At 33.1% G+C, this 18,774-nt stretch overlaps 1 protein-coding gene across 1 annotated transcript in view; it reads left to right on the forward strand.

Annotated features, from left to right (window-relative positions):
* The window catches only part of LOC140448981 (sodium channel protein Nach-like), a 60,654-nt gene extending 42,241 nt beyond the window's left edge, over window positions 1-18,413 (forward strand). Inside the window, exon 7 of the mRNA XM_072542122.1 lies at window positions 18,250-18,413. Within this exon, the coding sequence (XP_072398223.1) occupies window positions 18,250-18,413 (164 nt within the window). The remainder of the gene's footprint in view (window positions 1-18,249) is intronic.
* The last annotated feature ends 361 nt before the right edge of the window (window positions 18,414-18,774 follow it).

Below are 18,774 nucleotides of genomic sequence, written 5' to 3' on the forward strand. Positions count from 1 at the left end.
GTTTGGTGGTCGTGGATTACTTCACTAAATTTCCATTAGTTTTTCCTCTTCGTAATGCCACAGTTCCTGCCATTGTGAAATATTTGGAGGAGCAAGTCTTTTTGTTATTTGGTGTTCCCCAAATTGTCTCTTGTGACAATGGTCCTCAATTTGTAGCTAAGGCTTTTAAAGACCTTCTAACTAAATACAAAGTTCAGAAGATCTTTTATAACGCTGCGTACCATCCGCAAGCTAATCATAGTGAGCGTGTAAACCGCAGTATTGTTACAGCCCTAAGATCATATACATACCAAGACCACAGAGCTTGGGATCAATATATTCACTCCATAGCTCAAGCCATAAGAACTTCTGTCCATGAAGTTACGCAGTGTTCCCCAGCTTATTTAAATTTTGGTCGAAATGTTGCCTTATCTGGTGATTATTTTGGTTTAGTTTCAGGAAATTCCACAAATCTACCTCAAATATCAGATAAACTTCATCGTTTAGATGATATACAGACTCTACCTCCAATATTTGCAGACATCAGGAAGAAATTAAAAACTTCTTACCTTAAGTCACAGGGTCAGTATAACTTGAGGAAAAGAGATTTGCGATTCTTTGTTGGTGATCGGGTATTAAAACGTAATTTTGTTAAGTCTAGTAAAGGTGATGCTGTTTCTGCAAAATTTTGTCAAAAATACGTCCCATGTATTGTCAGTAAAGTAATATCTCCTTTAATATATGAATTGAAAGATAGTTTGTCCAACAAACGTCTTGGTCGATTTCATATAAAGGACTTATTACCAGATAACACTGTCAATGACTTAGACTCTTCATCGTCAGAAGAAGATTAACCTGACAGGATTGATTAGGTTAATTCCTCTTTCTAAATTTTGGTAATACTTGATTTTTTAATGAATAGGTAAATGATTGGATTTTGATTTTAGTCACCAGATGGACAATATGGTTTATCTATTATATAATAGTTTTAGCTTCCCTTACTAAATTTAGCTTTGTTGTTATTAGTTATAATATTGAAGTAGGTACAGCAAATTTTTTTTGGTAAATCAAACTGGTGTAGAACTGTCAACTCTTCGTACCTTATTATGTTTATATGTGTCATCGCTGCATATTGGTATACATAAATACATGTATATGTTCAGATTTTGTTTATTTGATCCTGAGGTTGTTTTTGGTAGTTCCTACAGGAAAATTATTAAAATACTTAGTAATATTCTTTGATACATTAGTTAGCATTTGGTCTAAAGAAGTTATCGCGTCATTTGTTTTAGATAATACAATTTTAGTATACAGTGTGATTCCTAAGTTAGACTTCATTCGTTAAAAATTCAATGAAGTTAGTTGAGATAAAAGTTACGCCGAATTATTATGTAACCTTTTGTTATTTTTTTTTTGGTATCTAACATTTCTTATGAAATTGGTTTGCCTCGCATGGCTATGCAAATACGTGGGTTCGAAACTTGTGTTACTATCAATAGTGCGCACCTGATAGGAAGCAGATTTCAGGGCTCACAATTGCCTGGTTATATCTATCAGACCTTAATCAATTTAAATGCTGAATCTCTATGATAGAATGTTTAATCATCATCATCATTATTGAAGGATGTACTAAACATTCTAGTATTACAATTCAGAAATATTATTCTGTTGAAACATAGTCTTAATTTTAATCTCACTTCTATTATACATATATTGTCTACCCTTTTTAGCTTTATTATCTAGTTGTGCTGATACAAATGGTAACCTCTTAGATCTCAGCCTTATTAGAATATATCTTTTGTATTCAACAATTGAATATTGTGTTTAGCATCAGCTTTCCTGGGAACTCATTTTGTTTTTATATGTAATTAGGAGTCAGGATCAATGTTCTGTTATATAGATACAAGTAACTAGTGAACATACCCTAATCTGCAGTTTCTTAAGAAATTGACTTCCTTGTTCTCTAGTACTTCTTTGGTTGAATATTTATAAGAGTTATCCATTTATGATGTCTTGAGGTATTGTATTAGCGATGATTTAGTGATATTTGGTTGCCTTTTTCTGGCTATTCTTATAAATCTGTTGTAGCTACAGCTATAGTTAGAGAATTCCAGAATTAGTTAACTCCATTTCGTTATGTCAGTTCTTTAATTTGGTACACTTTCTTCCTGTTGTATTACTCTTATATGTGAAACTCAACGGTTCATCTATTAGTTCATATATTACTAATATTTGTGTTGGAATACCTTACTAAAATAAGTTTGTCATTCTTGTGTAGATCTTATCTTGAATCTGATGCATAACAGATGATGAGCTTAATTTGGGGGGTAATCCATCGTAGGTTGTGGAACTTGATAGGGATACAATGTGGTCTGGAATTTGGTAACCTTCAATGACACGAAAGGGAGTCCTAGGAAGATGATTTGGGATTCTTCCGGATGTTCGGCCTAGTCAGGTTGAGTCGTTAGTAGATTCTTGATTATGTTGTATACTGACTAAGTATCCCTTATTATACCTATCTACTCATGACTGGAATCAGATCAATTCACATATGCTGCAGACACTTAGTCTGTTATTTCGTTCCAATGGTTCAGTTTCATGGTACCAAATATTTAGCATCTATAGAGTATAATGATTATTAGGTTGTGGTGATGACCCATGAATTTGCCTGATTGTTTCACATTGGATATGCCAATATAAATCTGTTGTCCATTGTCGGATCAATTTAGGATAAAATGCATGCTACGATCATTTTTCCTCAGTAACTCTTATATCTAGTGTGGTTTTATATTACGGTCCATATTTTGGTTTATTGCGAATTGGTTACGAAATCTACTGATTACTGATTGCTTCACCTTGGATATGCTCTAAAATAAATCTGATGTCCATGGATGGATCAATTTTGTATCGTTCATCCCATTCGTCAATTATTTTGAAGATTTGTATTTTTATTAGTTATTTAGTATAAGGTTTTAATAAACATACTATAACTTGTGGGCATGAGTGCTTGTGTCATATTTAGTATATTGTATATTAGAACTACCCCTCTTGCATGACTCATAATCTGTGGTTAAGTATAATCGGTCGAGTTAAATGCAAATGTGTGGAAGTTATTTGGTATATTCGGTTATATATTAGCAAGTTTTGTATTCATGTATATGATTGGTTTAGTGTTCTTGTTGACAATAATTTGGGGTTTATTTAAATCTACTTAATCAACTTGAACAATTTTGGGTTTTAGAATGTCAGTCACGGATGGAAGATTCTGTGCATTTAATATGTGCTAGTGTGGTGTCCTGGACACGCTATATTATTGGCTATTTTGTTCACGTCTGTGATGGATCCCACAGTATATGATTGGTCTTGAATATCTATAGTTACACAGAGAAAAAAAAAATTGTTCTTAGGTCAATTTTTTTTTCTCCAAGTAAAGGGGGAATGTAACGATAAGATTACGTTATCGTTACTGAGAAATTTAAAATAACTTAATTCTGCCTGTAAGGTATGCAACCAACTATACATGTAATCGTATTATCAATTGTTTATCAATTGGTCAAACTGCTTACCGCCGCTTCCGCTTAACTTGGAACTGACGGAAGCCGACGATTTTAAAAGTGGAAGAGCTCACTTTATATCCAACCTTCGAACGGGTCAGAAGAGTGATCTTTCAACGACCAACGCCACATGGCTCAAGTTATCAGAAAAGAAATTTAAGTTATTCAGAGGTGATATTAAGTTAAAGAAGGCGTTTTTTTTTTATATTAGAAGTTTTGGAAAAAGAAGATTTTGGTTCAATTGTTGAAATATTGTTGCGTTGGGTGAGTTTCATTTTAATTAAAGTACATCATTTTTTTTTAACCATTATTAGTTTCATATTAAAATCATTTATTCAATAATTTTACCTTAATTATATTAGTCAAATCACGTTCAGAATTCTTTCTGTTAGAAATTCTCCTAAGTACACGTTCTCATCAATATCCAAGCAATTCGGTAATGTAAGGAGATCCTTCATTACTATTTGCCTATAATATATTCGTGATAAGTTAAATTTTAGTTCTTCAGTGAAATATTCATAGTAAATTCCCAACATTTTTTTAAATACATAGTTTTCGATTAATTTTCCAAGGTCACAAAAAGTGTACGAAACCTTCACTAATTATCATCTTCTGACTAGTTTTTCTTGTCCTAACCGCCTTGTTGTTTATCAACTCTGAATAAAGCTAATGAGAGCTTCTTTGATTTTATTTTAGTCGTTGGAGGAAGAAAGAATATAAAGTCAATACAATAAACATTATTTTGGATTTGGGGTAATAGCTGTCAGTTGAGTTTGGTTTGGAGTTTTTTTTTTGGTTTTTCCCGAATATTGGAATAGCGGTTCAGTTTGGTGCTAGAACAGTGGGCTTACAGCTTTCACCCGAACGAGTCCCGGCGGCGTAAGGCGTCCGGAAGAAGAACCTTCTCGGCTTTAGAGTAGACAGGTTTTTTTTTTATTGTTTGGTAATATCGTAAAAATAAGTTACTTAAATATTGTTTAAACTTTAGTGAGTGAACGAACCAAAACTTAAAAATAATCCTAGTCAATTTTCATAATTCATATTTGCGTATCATTATATATCTTACATTCAATTTTTTTCTTAACATCATTTGCTTATTTTTTTTGTGTCATTAAATATTTTAAATATATATATGTATTAGTAATAACAGGGTAGGGGTGGATTTTAATACACTTTGTAAGGTCATTTGTGCACAAAGGTCCATTTTGTATTTTTATTATTATTATTATTATTATTATTATATTATTATTATATTATATCACTGATTCATCTTGGATCTGTTCCTTTCTGAACAGACCAATTGAAATATATTTACAGGTTATCTGATTGGAATCAACTTAGAAATTGTCGAACTGATACATTGTGTTAAATATAGGGAAGGGTAATAATTGTTTTAATATATATAAATAGGTTGGTTGTAGTAAATTTTGTTTTAATTCATGAATAAAACTTCATAATAAAAGTTCCTACTTTTCTAGCATATTAGAGTGTGTAAATATATTGTAAATAGGGATCAATAGGTTTTTTGTATGATAGGGTATTTAAGTTAAATTGTATATTACGGTTTACAGGTTTTTCTATTTTATTATTATTAAATTGGGTTATAAGTAATAATCTGTTTTATTAAACAACCTTTTTTTTAATAAAGTTATATCTAGTTACAGAAACATAGTTAGCAGCAGCAATAAAGTCACTAGGTGAAGTGTTTGTTAGACTAAGAGTCCAGTAAACATCTTCCCTGGCGCCCAAATCATTCTTCTCTCATATATTCCTGTTGTCAGTACTTACCCTTAGTTCGTTTTGGTTATTCTTATATTTCCTTAGTTAATATACATCTTTTCTATTCTTTACTGTTTTCTCAGGGCATGCAAATAGGCCTAACCCTACCTTGAGTATCAACTGGCCAGTCTCAAGCATACCCAGCTAGCCTAACTGCATTCAGTTTCAACTCTTATTTTAATTTAGTTTCAAACTTATCTTCACACTACTCTACAGATCTTATAACATCAGGGACATAGTCCCAAGGGATCTGCCTACTATATTTGTTACAGTAGCGCCCAAAGTGGAGAAATATAAATTTGTTACAGTCTCCAGATTCTCACGTCTAGCAAATTTTGCACATCCACTGCCACTTTATCCTCTCACCTTTTCCGTGGCCTGCCTTTTGGTTTTGCACCCTGTTTTTTGCTATCTAGGGCCCTTTTTGGCAATCTTCCAGTCTCCATTCTGACTATATGACCAACCCATCGAAGTTTCCGTAGTTTTACAAATTCTGAGATCGGTGCGTCTTTGAACAGTTGGTAAAGTTAACGGTTGTACCTGGATCCCCATACTCCGTTTTCGTTAATAGCAATCCTACATTGTTTTTATATGGTTTATAAGTAAAATATGACGTTTAATGTTTACATATTTTGTTTTTTACATATTTTTATCACCAAATTTATGAAAAGCAGTTGTTGGATACCTGTATCAACGAGTGTCATAAAAATTTTATTTGCTAATTTCTCTGGTCTAACAATATACTAATATATATATATATATATATATATATATATATATATATATATATATATATATATACAAAACCAACAGTTTATTAGGGCTGCAGTCAGAAGGTTGGCCGAGATGTTAGAGAAACACTCTTTTTTGACTTTTTGTCGAGCTTTCGGAATGGTTTTATTCCTTTTTCAAGACACTGTATAAAAAATTGTGTAAATATTTACACAATATCATAATTCGTCAGTGCAACTTACTAGTCGTTGAGATTATTTAAAATAAACTTTGACACTCAACATTAATAACACAAATATAAAATATAATAATGGGCATATATTTGTGTTATTAATGTTGAGTGTCAAAGTTTAATTTAAATAATCTCAACAACTAGTAAGTTGCACTGACGAATTGTGATATTTTGTAAATATTTGCCGAAATTTCGACAAAAAGTCAAAAGAGTGTTTCTCTAACATCTCGGCCAATCTTCTGACTGTAATCCTAATAAACTGGTGGTTTTGTTTATACCGACAGTCACTAATATCCTGCATTTCTTGTATATATATATATATATATATATATATATATATATATATATATCATCATGTGCTACAGCCTATAAAAGAGCCTGGACCTTCCCAAGTCTATTACGCCAGTCAGTTCTATCCATTGCCAACTGTTGCCAGTTTGCTGCGCCTATTTGTCTACCATCCTCATCTACACCATCCCTCCATCTGAGTTTTGGCCTACCCCTACTTCTACTTCCCACAGGTTGTGACAAAAGGATTCTTCTAGGAGCGTTGTTCTGCTATGATCTTGCCAGATGTCCTGCCCATCTTAGTCTTCCTATTTTTATAAAGTATACTACGTCTTTACCACCAAACATATGTTTATATCTGTGATATATCTCGTAGTTGTACCTCCTTCTCCAAACAACATTTTCACAGATGCCACCGAATATTCTTCTCAGGATCGTTCGTTGAAATATAAGCAGGAGATTTTCATCTGCCTTGGAAATGGTCCATGTCTCCGACCCATATGTCAACACTGGTTGTATAAGGGTTTTGTATATGGTTACTTTTGTTTTTTGGCTTAAGTTTCTGCTTCTCATATGTCTACTTAGTCCAAAATAGCATTTGTTTGTTAGGATTATTCTTCGCTTGATTTCTTCCGTCATAACGTGAACTAAGTATGTGAATTTGTCCACCACTTCAAAGGTAGAGTTATCAACCGTGAATTGGTGGTCGATGTTTCTGGCTCTATTGTTAGGTGTTGATGTCATTATCTTAGTTTTCTCCTCATTTACTTGCAGGTCCATATTTTTTGAGGCGGTTGACAAGGTGGTATATATTTCTTCTAGCTTGCGTGTTGTGCGGGCAACTAGGTCAACATCATCTGCATATGCCAAAATTTGGGATGATTTATTAAAAATGTTTCCTCTGTTGTCTATTTAAGCATCCCTGATCGCCTTTTCCAGAGCTATGTTGAAAAGAAGACACGCCAGCGCATCTCCCTGTCGGCGTTTGAAATGCCTGTGATTGTTCGCCCTGTATTTCGACTTTGCAAATAACTTTACGCATTGTAGCCTTAACCAATCTTATCAGTTTATCGGGGAAGTGGAATTCATCCATGGCTTCATACAATTTATTTCTTAGGACACTATCATAGGCCGATTTAAAATCTACGAAAAGATGGTATGTGTCGATATTGAATTCATTGGTTTTTTCCAGTATTTGCCTTAGCACAAAGATCTGGTTTGTTGTTGATCGACCAGGTCTAAAGCCACTTTGATATTCGCCAAGAAGCTCCTCTGAATATGCACTCAGGCGACCATATAAAATACTCGAATATATTTTGTATGCTGTATTAAGGAGGGTTATTCCTCTATAGTTTCTACATTCCAATTGATCGCCCTTTTTGTGTAGCGGGCAAACGATCCCAATACACCACTCTTCTGGGATTTGTTCCTCATTCCAGGCTCTCAGTATGATTTTATATATATGATTAGTCAGAGTAGCACCTCCACATTTAATAAGTTCCGCGGGTATACCATCACTTCCTGGAGATTTATTATTTTTTAGGTGTTTTATTGCATCCCGTACTTCCTGAATTGATGGAGGCTCCAATGGTGTATTGTTGTTTGCTCCTAGGGGTGGTTGATTTGGATCTTTTACTTCGATAGTAAGTAGTTCTTTATAGTGTTCCACCCACCTTTTTAATACTTCTTCTTTTGTATTGAGTATATGCCCCTCCTTATCCTTACATGGTCCGATCCTTGGTTTAAATTCGTTTCTTGCTTTATTTAAATTTTTATAGAATTTTCTTGTTTGATTTTCCTTTTTTAATACTTCAAGTTCTTCCAATATTCTATTTTCATAAGTTCGCTTTTTTGTCCGATGGATGTACTTCTCTTCTCTTCTGAGATCTTTATATTCTTGTTCTTTTTCTCGGGTTCTTCTTTGATGCATCAGTTTATATGCATTGTTCTTTCTTCTTGTAATGTCCTCGCACTCAACATCGAAGTGTTTGGTTATTTTAAGAAGTTATATACTAGAGAATTTAATAAAAATTATTTATGTGAGGGCATTTTTAAGAAATTATCATATAATAATTGTAAAAAGTTGTATTTTAATGTTGTAAATATATTTAAGTGAGTGATTAGGCAACCAGATATACATACTCTCGAAGTGACAGATAGAAATTAAGAATTATTACGAATATAAGTGGGGTTATAATAATAAAATGTGTAGTTTATTAAATTAGAATGTTAATTTAATGATTTAAGTGTATATTCTGATCTGAAAAGCCTAAATGTCAACAAAATTATTAATAGAAAAGTATGGAATTCTCTAGATCACCGGAGATGGCCTTGTTTGCGAAATGGTTTGTTCCAGAAAATTCAGACATGTGTTTAATGGAACAAATCGAACATGATTTCTTACCAGATGATTCTGGAACATCCAAAAAGATATAAATACCCGGTGATTTGGATTCAAGAGGTCAGTCAGAAAGTTTAGTAAGAAAGTCCATTCAGTTTACTATGAAGATCAGTTATGAGTTACAGTGATGGCCAGTTTTTTAGTATGAAAATTAGTTAGAGTCAGTCAATCAGTTATACTTGTTCAATATAGTGAGTTAAATCAAGATAAGAAACAGTATAAAGAAAATATTGAAGATTAAAAATTATGCATATATTTGTTAATGCACACAAATAATTATTGAAGATTAAAAAAGTATATTAGAAGAATATTGGTTGGATATTGGTATATTGAAAAGAAGAATAAATATAAATGCTGTTTGCTGGTTTGCTTGGTGGTTTATAAATGCTGTGAAGAAAAATATCTTAAATTGGTGGAAGCTGATAATTGGAAAAAGTAATTTCATAAAAACAAGGATAACCGAAGCTGAGAAGAAGACATTTGGGTGATGATTATAATCTATATAGTGGAAAACAGTTCATTTAGGCATTCAGTGACAGAAAGGTACAAAAATTTTGTTAATATAATTTAGATAGTGTCATAACAATTTCAATTTTGAAGATAGTTTGTTTAAATTTACATTGTCTATAGAATTTAATTAGTTTCATAAGAATTTCAATTTAAAGATAGTTTATTTTAAATTTACATTAGCTAGTTTAGATATATATGTGTGTTTCATAGTAGATCTAATAAAGATAATTTAAAAAAGTACTTACAAACTAATTCTTTGAGAACCGCGATAAAAACCCTATATATTATTAAAAATACTCATTGCTCATCATTCAAACAAACAATACATCATAACAATATATATATATATATATATATATATATATATATATATATATATATATATAAGGAAAGACAGTTAAGATTTGATTTCACGCACAGTGCGTTTGTGTATCCGCTTATACGTATTTCATCCTAAAAGGAATCTTCGGAGCGGCTCTGAGAGTTCGGAGCTCTTCTATTCACAAACGCTCTGAAAGTGAAAACAATCTTTCCTGTCGTAGTAGAAGCAACACTAAAATGGCTTCGATATGGACGCAATAGCGACATCTGATGATAAATCACGAAACAAAATCCGAAGATTTCTAATTGTCGAAACCAAATTAAGATTTCTGCTTTAATCTGTGCCTTCTAAGAATTGCAAGGCAAAACAGACGTTGATAAAGATGTAATTATTAGAGACATGGGGAATCTAAAATTGAATTCCACAACATATCTCCTTAATTAAGCAAAAATCCTTAGCGAATTAGTTTCTAGTACTCATAAAGAGTATACCGAAATAAAAGGAAAGACAGTTAAGATTTGATTATATATATATATATATATATATATATATATATATATATATATATAGTAAACTCTTAAATATTGGGGAAATCTGCAAGAAATACTCTAATGTGTATCAATTGTTTCGCCGAACGTTTTCGCCAAAGAGAATTAATTTGGCTTCTTCAGGGCTGAAAGAGAATAAATTATAATTAGCTACCATATATTATCTATTAAAACATTATTGATCTTACCGTAACTTAGAATTGTAGAGTTAGAATATTAAAAAACTTTGCTAGTAACATAGTGGTGTTTTTTGTTACTATGTGCAAAAAAAGTTTTTTATAAGAATTGAAATGTATGGTAGCTTCGAACTTGACACGTAAAGGCTTACCCAAGGTTAATCGAAAAACCCAATGCAACTACATTTAAAAGGAGGTAATTCTTTGAAATGTCGGCAATAACTAAATTTTGATTTTAAATAGTTAAAAGTGAGGTTCTGTTTAAGCCAGAACGCAAGCGCTGACAACTTCATTATAATTGGTATGAATCTTTATGTCGTTAAGGTTCATTGGTAAAAAACGAATAAATTTAAATCCCAGTAAAGGGAAATATTATTTTGATTTTCTTTATTTAATTATATTATTGTTCATGTATTATTGAATCTTATTGAGACGTATCTAAGAAAAGCAAGGGAATGTTATATATTTTTTGTTAATGAAAATTAATTATAAAGGTATGTTAGTTGTTAATGGATATATCAGTCAAATTAGTAATCTGTGATATAGTATTGTTCTTGGTATCTGATTTAAGTAACAGGTGGTATATATCGCTTAGATTCTTGATGTCACTCTTAACATTAATGGAGAAATCGTTAAGAAAAATATAGGACATTTCAATGAACTCTCTTTTAGATTTATTGTTCTCACGGTGGAGAATTGTGGTGTTGGTATAGTCCATGAGATGACCAGTGGAATGGACATGTTTGGCTAATGCACAACGGTCAGGGTGAAGTCGAGAATCACTTTTGTGTAATGTAATACGTGATTTCAATAATTGAGATGTTTGACCGATGTAGGAATTGTTGCAAGAGAGACATGGAATGTTGTAGACAATATTACTAAGCCTATCTATGGGAGTCTTATCTTTTATCTTAGAATAAAGATTATTAATTGTACAATTAATAATCTTTATTCTAAGATAAAAGATAAGACTCCCATAGATAGGCTTAGTAATATTGTCTACAACATTCCATGTCTCTCTTGCAACAATTCCTACATCGGTCAAACATCTCAATTATTGAAATCACGTATTACATTACACAAAAGTGATTCTCGACTTCACCCTGACCGTTGTGCATTAGCCAAACATGTCCATTCCACTGGTCATCTCATGGACTATACCAACACCACAATTCTCCACCGTGAGAACAATAAATCTAAAAGAGAGTTCATTGAAATGTCCTATATTTTTCTTAACGATTTCTCCATTAATGTTAAGAGTGACATCAAGAATCTAAGCGATATATACCACCTGTTACTTAAATCAGATACCAAGAACAATACTATATCACAGATTACTAATTTGACTGATATATCCATTAACAACTAACATACCTTTATAATTAATTTTCATTAACAAAAAATATATAACATTCCCTTGCTTTTCTTAGATACGTCTCAATAAGATTCAATAATACATGAACAATAATATAATTAAATAAAGAAAATCAAAATAATATTTCCCTTTACTGGGATTTAAATTTATTCGTTTTTTACCAATGAACCTTAACGACATAAAGATTCATACCAATTATAATGAAGTTGTCAGCGCTTGCGTTCTGGCTTAAACAGAACCTCACTTTTAACTATTTAAAATCAAAATTTAGTTATTGCCGACATTTCAAAGAATTACCTCCTTTTAAATGTAGTTGCATTGGGTTTTTCGATTAACCTTGGGTAAGCCTTTACGTGTCAAGTTCGAAGCTACCATACATTTCAATTCTTATAAAAAACTTTTTTTGCACATAGTAACAAAAAACACCACTATGTTACTAGCAAAGTTTTTTAATATTCTAACTCTACAATTCTAAGTTACGGTAAGATCAATAATGTTTTAATAGATAATATATGGTAGCTAATTATAATTTATTCTCTTTCAGCCCTGAAGAAGCCAAATTAATTCTCTTTGGCGAAAACGTTCGGCGAAACAATTGATACACATTAGAGTATTTCTTGCAGATTTCCCCAATATTTAAGAGTTTACTATTTAACTAATCTGCAAAGATTAAATTTCTTTTCTATATATATATATATATATATATATATATATACATATATATATATATATATATATATACATATATATATATATATATATATATATATATATATATATATATATATATATATATATATATATATGTGGTTTACAACTAAAGACTATCAAGAAGAAATGACTGCAGATGTCTTAAGTATATTAAAATGACATTTTATACAAATTATAGTCAAATTGGTTAAAAAATGCTGTAATTGCTATAGACAATGCAAGTGGTCTTGCTTGATTAATATCTACTTTTATCAGCCTCTTGAAAAAAATAATACATTAGAAACTTATTATATGTAATAAAAAAATATATATTATAATAATTTGGTGTGATGATACGCAAAAAGAGAAAATTTAAATATAGCTTCAGGTCATAAGTTATAGTATATAGTACAGTCCTGCAGGTCTCATATTACTTATTCATTTCACTGTGATATAAATACTGTAACGAAATAGCCCATCTCCGATACGTCATAATTCGTAGAAGGATAAATCTAGAAAACGCAAGAATTGGCATTTCAATACCGCCCGTCTTCGATGCGCTTTCGATGAGACGAATTAGAGGTGGGACTACCCCAGAAGATTTGAGAATAATGCTTTTTGGTATATATATGTAACGATGTTAGGAGTAGAGTGAGTTGATAACAGAGTACCGAACTGTAAACTTATAAATAAATATATTTATATAAATTCGAACCGCTCGTTTTATTTAATCTCGCTACAGTTGGTGTCACGGTGTGAGATTAAAAAAAAAATAAATTCAGCAGTGATTTTTGAAAAAGACTTTTGAACTTTTGAAAAGTATTGTTCGTCGGGAATATGCAGTAGTTCGGTACTGAACTTTGTACGAAAGAACATTTAAAAAGTACGTGTGTGTCTGACCAAAGATGCTGCTAGTAGAACTTTCAGTAAAACAGTTGCGCGAGCAACTAGAAGAACGTGATGAAGACTGTAGCGGGTCCAAGAAGATACTCCAAGAACGACTGAAGACTGTTCTCAACAAGAATGGAGACGACCCAGAGACATTCCAGTTTCAATCAGCAGAAGAAGCCGTTTTAACTAAAATAATTGATGCAAAAATCGAGAATGTTTCCAAAAGATTCGATAAAACGTCTCAAATGATTGAAGAAGTAGCTAGACAAAACGACGAGAAACTCGAAAAGGTTTCTAGAAGATTCGACGAAGTATGTATTCAGAACAATAAGAAATTTGAAGAAGTCTCTAAAACATTCGATCAGATACAGAAAAATGTAAATAAAGTAGAAGAGAAGATCAAACAATTAGAGACCATGATAACTAACACAAAAGTGCTACCACCAGTTAATACAGTAGCCTTAGATCCGGTATGTATATCATATGAGATTCAAATTGTCACCATTTGATGGAAAGTCGTCTTGGTCCATATACCTTAGACAATTTGAATCTATTGCGACAGCCAATCATTGGACAGAACAAGAAAAAGCTGTTTCCTTGACTGCTGCTTTACGAGGTGATGCTGCGGATATCCTAAGATCGATTCCTAACGGTCAAGAAAAATGTTTCCAGACCTTGTTCACTTGACTAGACAAACGTTGCGGAGATGCCCATCTACAACAAGTCTACAAAGTACAAATAAGAAGTAGAATCCAACGAGCCAGTGAGAGTTTGCAAGAATTTGAAGCAGATGTTGCTCGTATAGCGCTGTTGGTTTATCCAGAGGCACCAGACAACATATTGGAAGAAATTGCTGTAGATGCTCTCTCTGAAGAGAGAGACGTACAAAACGATAAACGTGTGGAGGAAATCGTACGGAAAGTAGTTCGTAACATGATGCCGAAGAGACGTGAACCCAGATGTTGGAATGGTAATGACGTAGGTCACATTCATCGTAAATTGCATGAAAATAATACAACAGTAAGAAAGCTAGAACAGTTCGAAAACTGGGCTGGAAAAAGTCATTCAAATGCTGAGGCTCAGTCAAGACGGTCATACAGTGCAAATCGTAATCATTGTCTTGAATTAGAAGGACGACTTTGCCCCGTGAGACGAACCACCGTCATTAATGATCAATGGCAGCCTCAACAGCTACAAGGCGCTCAAGCAGATGATCCATGTATAAAAAGAGTATTGGATTGGATGCGTCGAAGTGAAAGACCTTCTTGGCAAGACATTAGTGCATGTAGTACCGAAGTCAAGTTTTACTGGAGCCAATGGAATTGCCTAGTGCTGAAAGATGATCTTCTGTATAGAACCTTTGAGAACGATGATGGTACAGAAACTAAGATTCAGTTGATTGTACTTAAAAGTAAAGTGTCAGAAGTATTGCGTCAGTTGCATGGCGGTGCATCAGGTGGATACTTTGGTATTACGAAGACTTTGCAAAAGGTTCGAGAACGGTTCTATTGTGTGAACTGTAAAGATGATGTAAGAAGATGGTGCCGGAAATGTGAACTGTGTGCAACCAGTAATGGTCCAGTTGGTAAAAAGATGGCACCCATGAAACAGTACAATGTTGGTAGTCCTATGGAAAGAGTAGCAATCGACATTGCAGGTCCACTTCCAGAGACGAATGATGGAAATAAATATATCCTGGTAGCTATGGATTATTTTACGAAATGGACTGAGGCCTACGCGATACCAAATCAAGAAGCTGCTACCGTTGCAGAGGTACTTGTTCAGCCGATTTGGTGTTATTTTGAAGATCCACTCCGATCAAGGGCGAAACTTCGAGTCAAACCTTTTCCAAAACGTTTGTAAATTAATTGGTGTCAATAAGACCAGAACGACACCCCTGCATCCTCAATCAGATGGAATGGTCGAGAGGATGAACCGAACGATGGGTAAACACCTGTCCAAAGTTGTATCAAAACATCAAAGAGATTGGGACCAGCACATTCATTTATTCTTAATGGCATACCGCTCGGCCGTGAATGAAACTACAGGCCAGACTCCAGCCTGCCTTATGTTAGGTCGTGATGTTCGTTTGCCCTGCGACCTAGAGTTTGGCTGCAGACCTTCCGAAGAACATGTTGCAAATGAAGATTATGTCGACCGCCTGAAGCTAAGAATGAATAACATTCATGAACTTGCCCAACAACACATCCAGTTAGCCAGTGACAGAATGAAAGATCAATATAATTCTTGATGCAAGAATGAAAGCTATGAAGTAGGTGATCTTGTTTGGCTTTATAATCCACAACGTCGTCGAGGCTTGTCTTCCAAACTGCAAAGACAATGGGAAGGTCCGTATGAAATTAAAAAGAGAATAAATGACGTAATATACCGAATTAAGAAGTTGCCGAAAGGTAAACCAAAAGTAGTTCACATAAATCGTCTTGCACCATATGCTGACTCCAATAAAACAGAAGAAGCACGAACCCTTCAACATGAGATCAAAGATGACCGGCGACCAAGCTTTATTGAATTTATGTCAAATTACGCAGACAGAAAGAGTGCTAGATTCGGCGTGACGACAGAAGTTCAGCAGGATCTTTTTAGTGTTCCGCATAACATCTCTCTGGCCCACTGTGTTGCCCAAGATCTTGAGATGACTAAAGGAATCTCATCTGCATTCTATAGGAAGTTCAGTCGTTTGGACGAGTTAAAAAACCAGCAGCCTATAGTTGGACGAGTACTGAGATTAGAAGACGGTTCTCGATCTTTGCTGTATATGGCGACCAGGAAGTCGTATACAGACAGGGCAAGCTGCGAGGATATATGGCGTGCTCTAACTAATTTGAAGAAAATCGTGTGCAATTATGACATCAAGAATTTGGCCTTACCCAAGATAGGCCATGTACTAGAAAATCTGGATTGGAAAATTGTCAGAAGCATGCTTGAAGTGATCTTCCGAGAAACCGGCGTACGAATTACTGTGTGTTGTATTAACCCGAAGAGATCGTGTCCTTTAAAGTCTGTAGACTGTTATTTCTTCTTGAGGGGTTCATGCAAAGCTGGAGAGCTCTGTAGATTCCGCCATCCTGGGCCTACCTCTGGAGTTGCTGATCGAGACGCTCAGATCTAAGAGAGGAGCAGTGTAACGAAATAGCCCATCTCCGATACGTCATAATTCGTAGAAGGATAAATCTAGAAAACGCAAGAATTGGCATTTCAATATCGCCCGTCTTCGATGCGCTTTCGATGAGACGAATTAGAGGTGGGACTACCCCAGAAGATTCAAGAATAATACTTTTTGGTATATATAGGTAACGATGTTAGGAGTAGAGTGAGTGGATAACAGAGTACCGAACTGTAAACTTATAAAAAAATATATTTATATAAATTCGAACCGCTCGTTTTATTTAATCTCGCTAGAATACTATGAAGTTTATGAGTGAAAAGTTATGTAGCTAGACATAATAAAACATTTAAAATAAAAGATATTCATGAACTTATGAAGTGACTGTTGATAACAATAACAGCACTGGGGAACTGAAGAGATGTTATCATGTGCTTATATAATTAGAGAAAAATGTAAGTTTAAGATCACCTCGTAAAACAGATTATAGTAGAATACCAATGGGTGATTTTCCTAGACCTTATCTCTAATTTATCTGAAATGGTATTATGCTGACTGAAGATTATGCTATAGCATAAAGCTTATTTAATACACACTAATAAATTATCTTAACTCCTTAATCTCCGGCACTATTACAATACTTACTATTTTGTTCGTATTTTAAAACAAGTTTAATATTCACAACGAAACTGAATTTTTGTAGTTGACTGTATACCATGATCCACAAAAAATTTTTATTAAAAAAATTACTATATATTCCTCTTCCTATTCCTATAAAAGGTATATTAATATGAAAAAAACCTTATCGGGCTACATCACAGAACATTTTCAGATTAACTATTCCATCATCAGCGCTACATGGATTTACATATTTGAAGCCACTAAATACATGTGCAAAACCCCCTTAAATGTAGTTAGATTAACTTTGAATTACATCTTTAATATTAAAAAACTAGGATGTTTAAGTAATAAACGGAATTGATCACATGGTAACGTAGAACTCCGCTGGGGTTGCTAGTTCTTAGACGAAGTGTCCATGAGGACTTATGAATAGCACCTCAGTTACCCCCAGTTGAGGACCCCAGTGGAGCCCTACCTCAGAGTTAATTCCGTTTATAACTTAAACATCTTAGTTTTTTAATATCAAAGATGTAATTCAAAGTTAATCTAACTACATTTAAAGGGTTTTTACCGATATATTTAGTGGCTTCAAACATGTAAATCCAGATAAGTAGCACTTATGATGGAATAGTTGTTCCGAAAAACGTTCTGTGATGTAGCCCAATAGGGTTTCTATATTAATATAACTTTTATAAATGATTTTTTTAAATAAAATTTTTTTAAATTTAATATTCCTTTGTATTTTGGGCTCAAACGAGAATGTATGTCAGAAAATCAGTCAGTCATCTACCTCCTTTGGAATTAAAATTTTAGTATCTATTTGTAAAAATATTAGGATCACTGTGTAAAAGGTGTAATGCTCCTTTGGAGTATATTATGAAGCTAAAGTGTTGTCACGTTTTAAGAATTAATTATATAAATTATATGTACAAAATATAGCTGGTTGTTGTCTTCAATAGATTAATTTTTATGAAAGGAACCAAGAAAATCATTGTTGTAGTCTTATCGTAGTATTTTATAATTTCAGTAAAATGGACAGCAATAGCACCACGAGACTTTATAAATGGCACTATGTTAGCATTAGAAGAAGAGGATGGTTTACATTGTGATATTCCTTGTTACCATTCATGCAACTCTATTACGTATACCTTTAATACAAACATCAACAAAATTCATATAACAAATAAGTAAGTATGATAATTGGACATAATGATATGTCTTCTTTAGACTCACCTAAGTCTACAAACACTTTTGTTATATCCAACATACAGTAGAATCAGATAATTGGATAGAAAGTTTCGAAATGAATCTCTTAGATATTTTTCTGGTTCACTAGAGCAAATGCTTTATTACAATCAATAAAAAATAGCCTTCGTAATGTTAATTATCTGTATCTTTTATATGTTTATCAATTTTTTTCCTAATACATTAGTTAAAAATTCTTGGGGCACTCATATGTTTATTCATATACTGCTATTTCTATGCGTCCTTAAATTACGTAAGAGTTTATGAACAGTTTTATGTGAGTACCCAAATCTCTACTCCATATATC

Source organism: Diabrotica undecimpunctata, chromosome 8 (assembly GCF_040954645.1).
Source record: "Diabrotica undecimpunctata isolate CICGRU chromosome 8, icDiaUnde3, whole genome shotgun sequence".
In the NCBI taxonomy this organism is placed as follows: domain Eukaryota; kingdom Metazoa; phylum Arthropoda; class Insecta; order Coleoptera; family Chrysomelidae; genus Diabrotica; species Diabrotica undecimpunctata.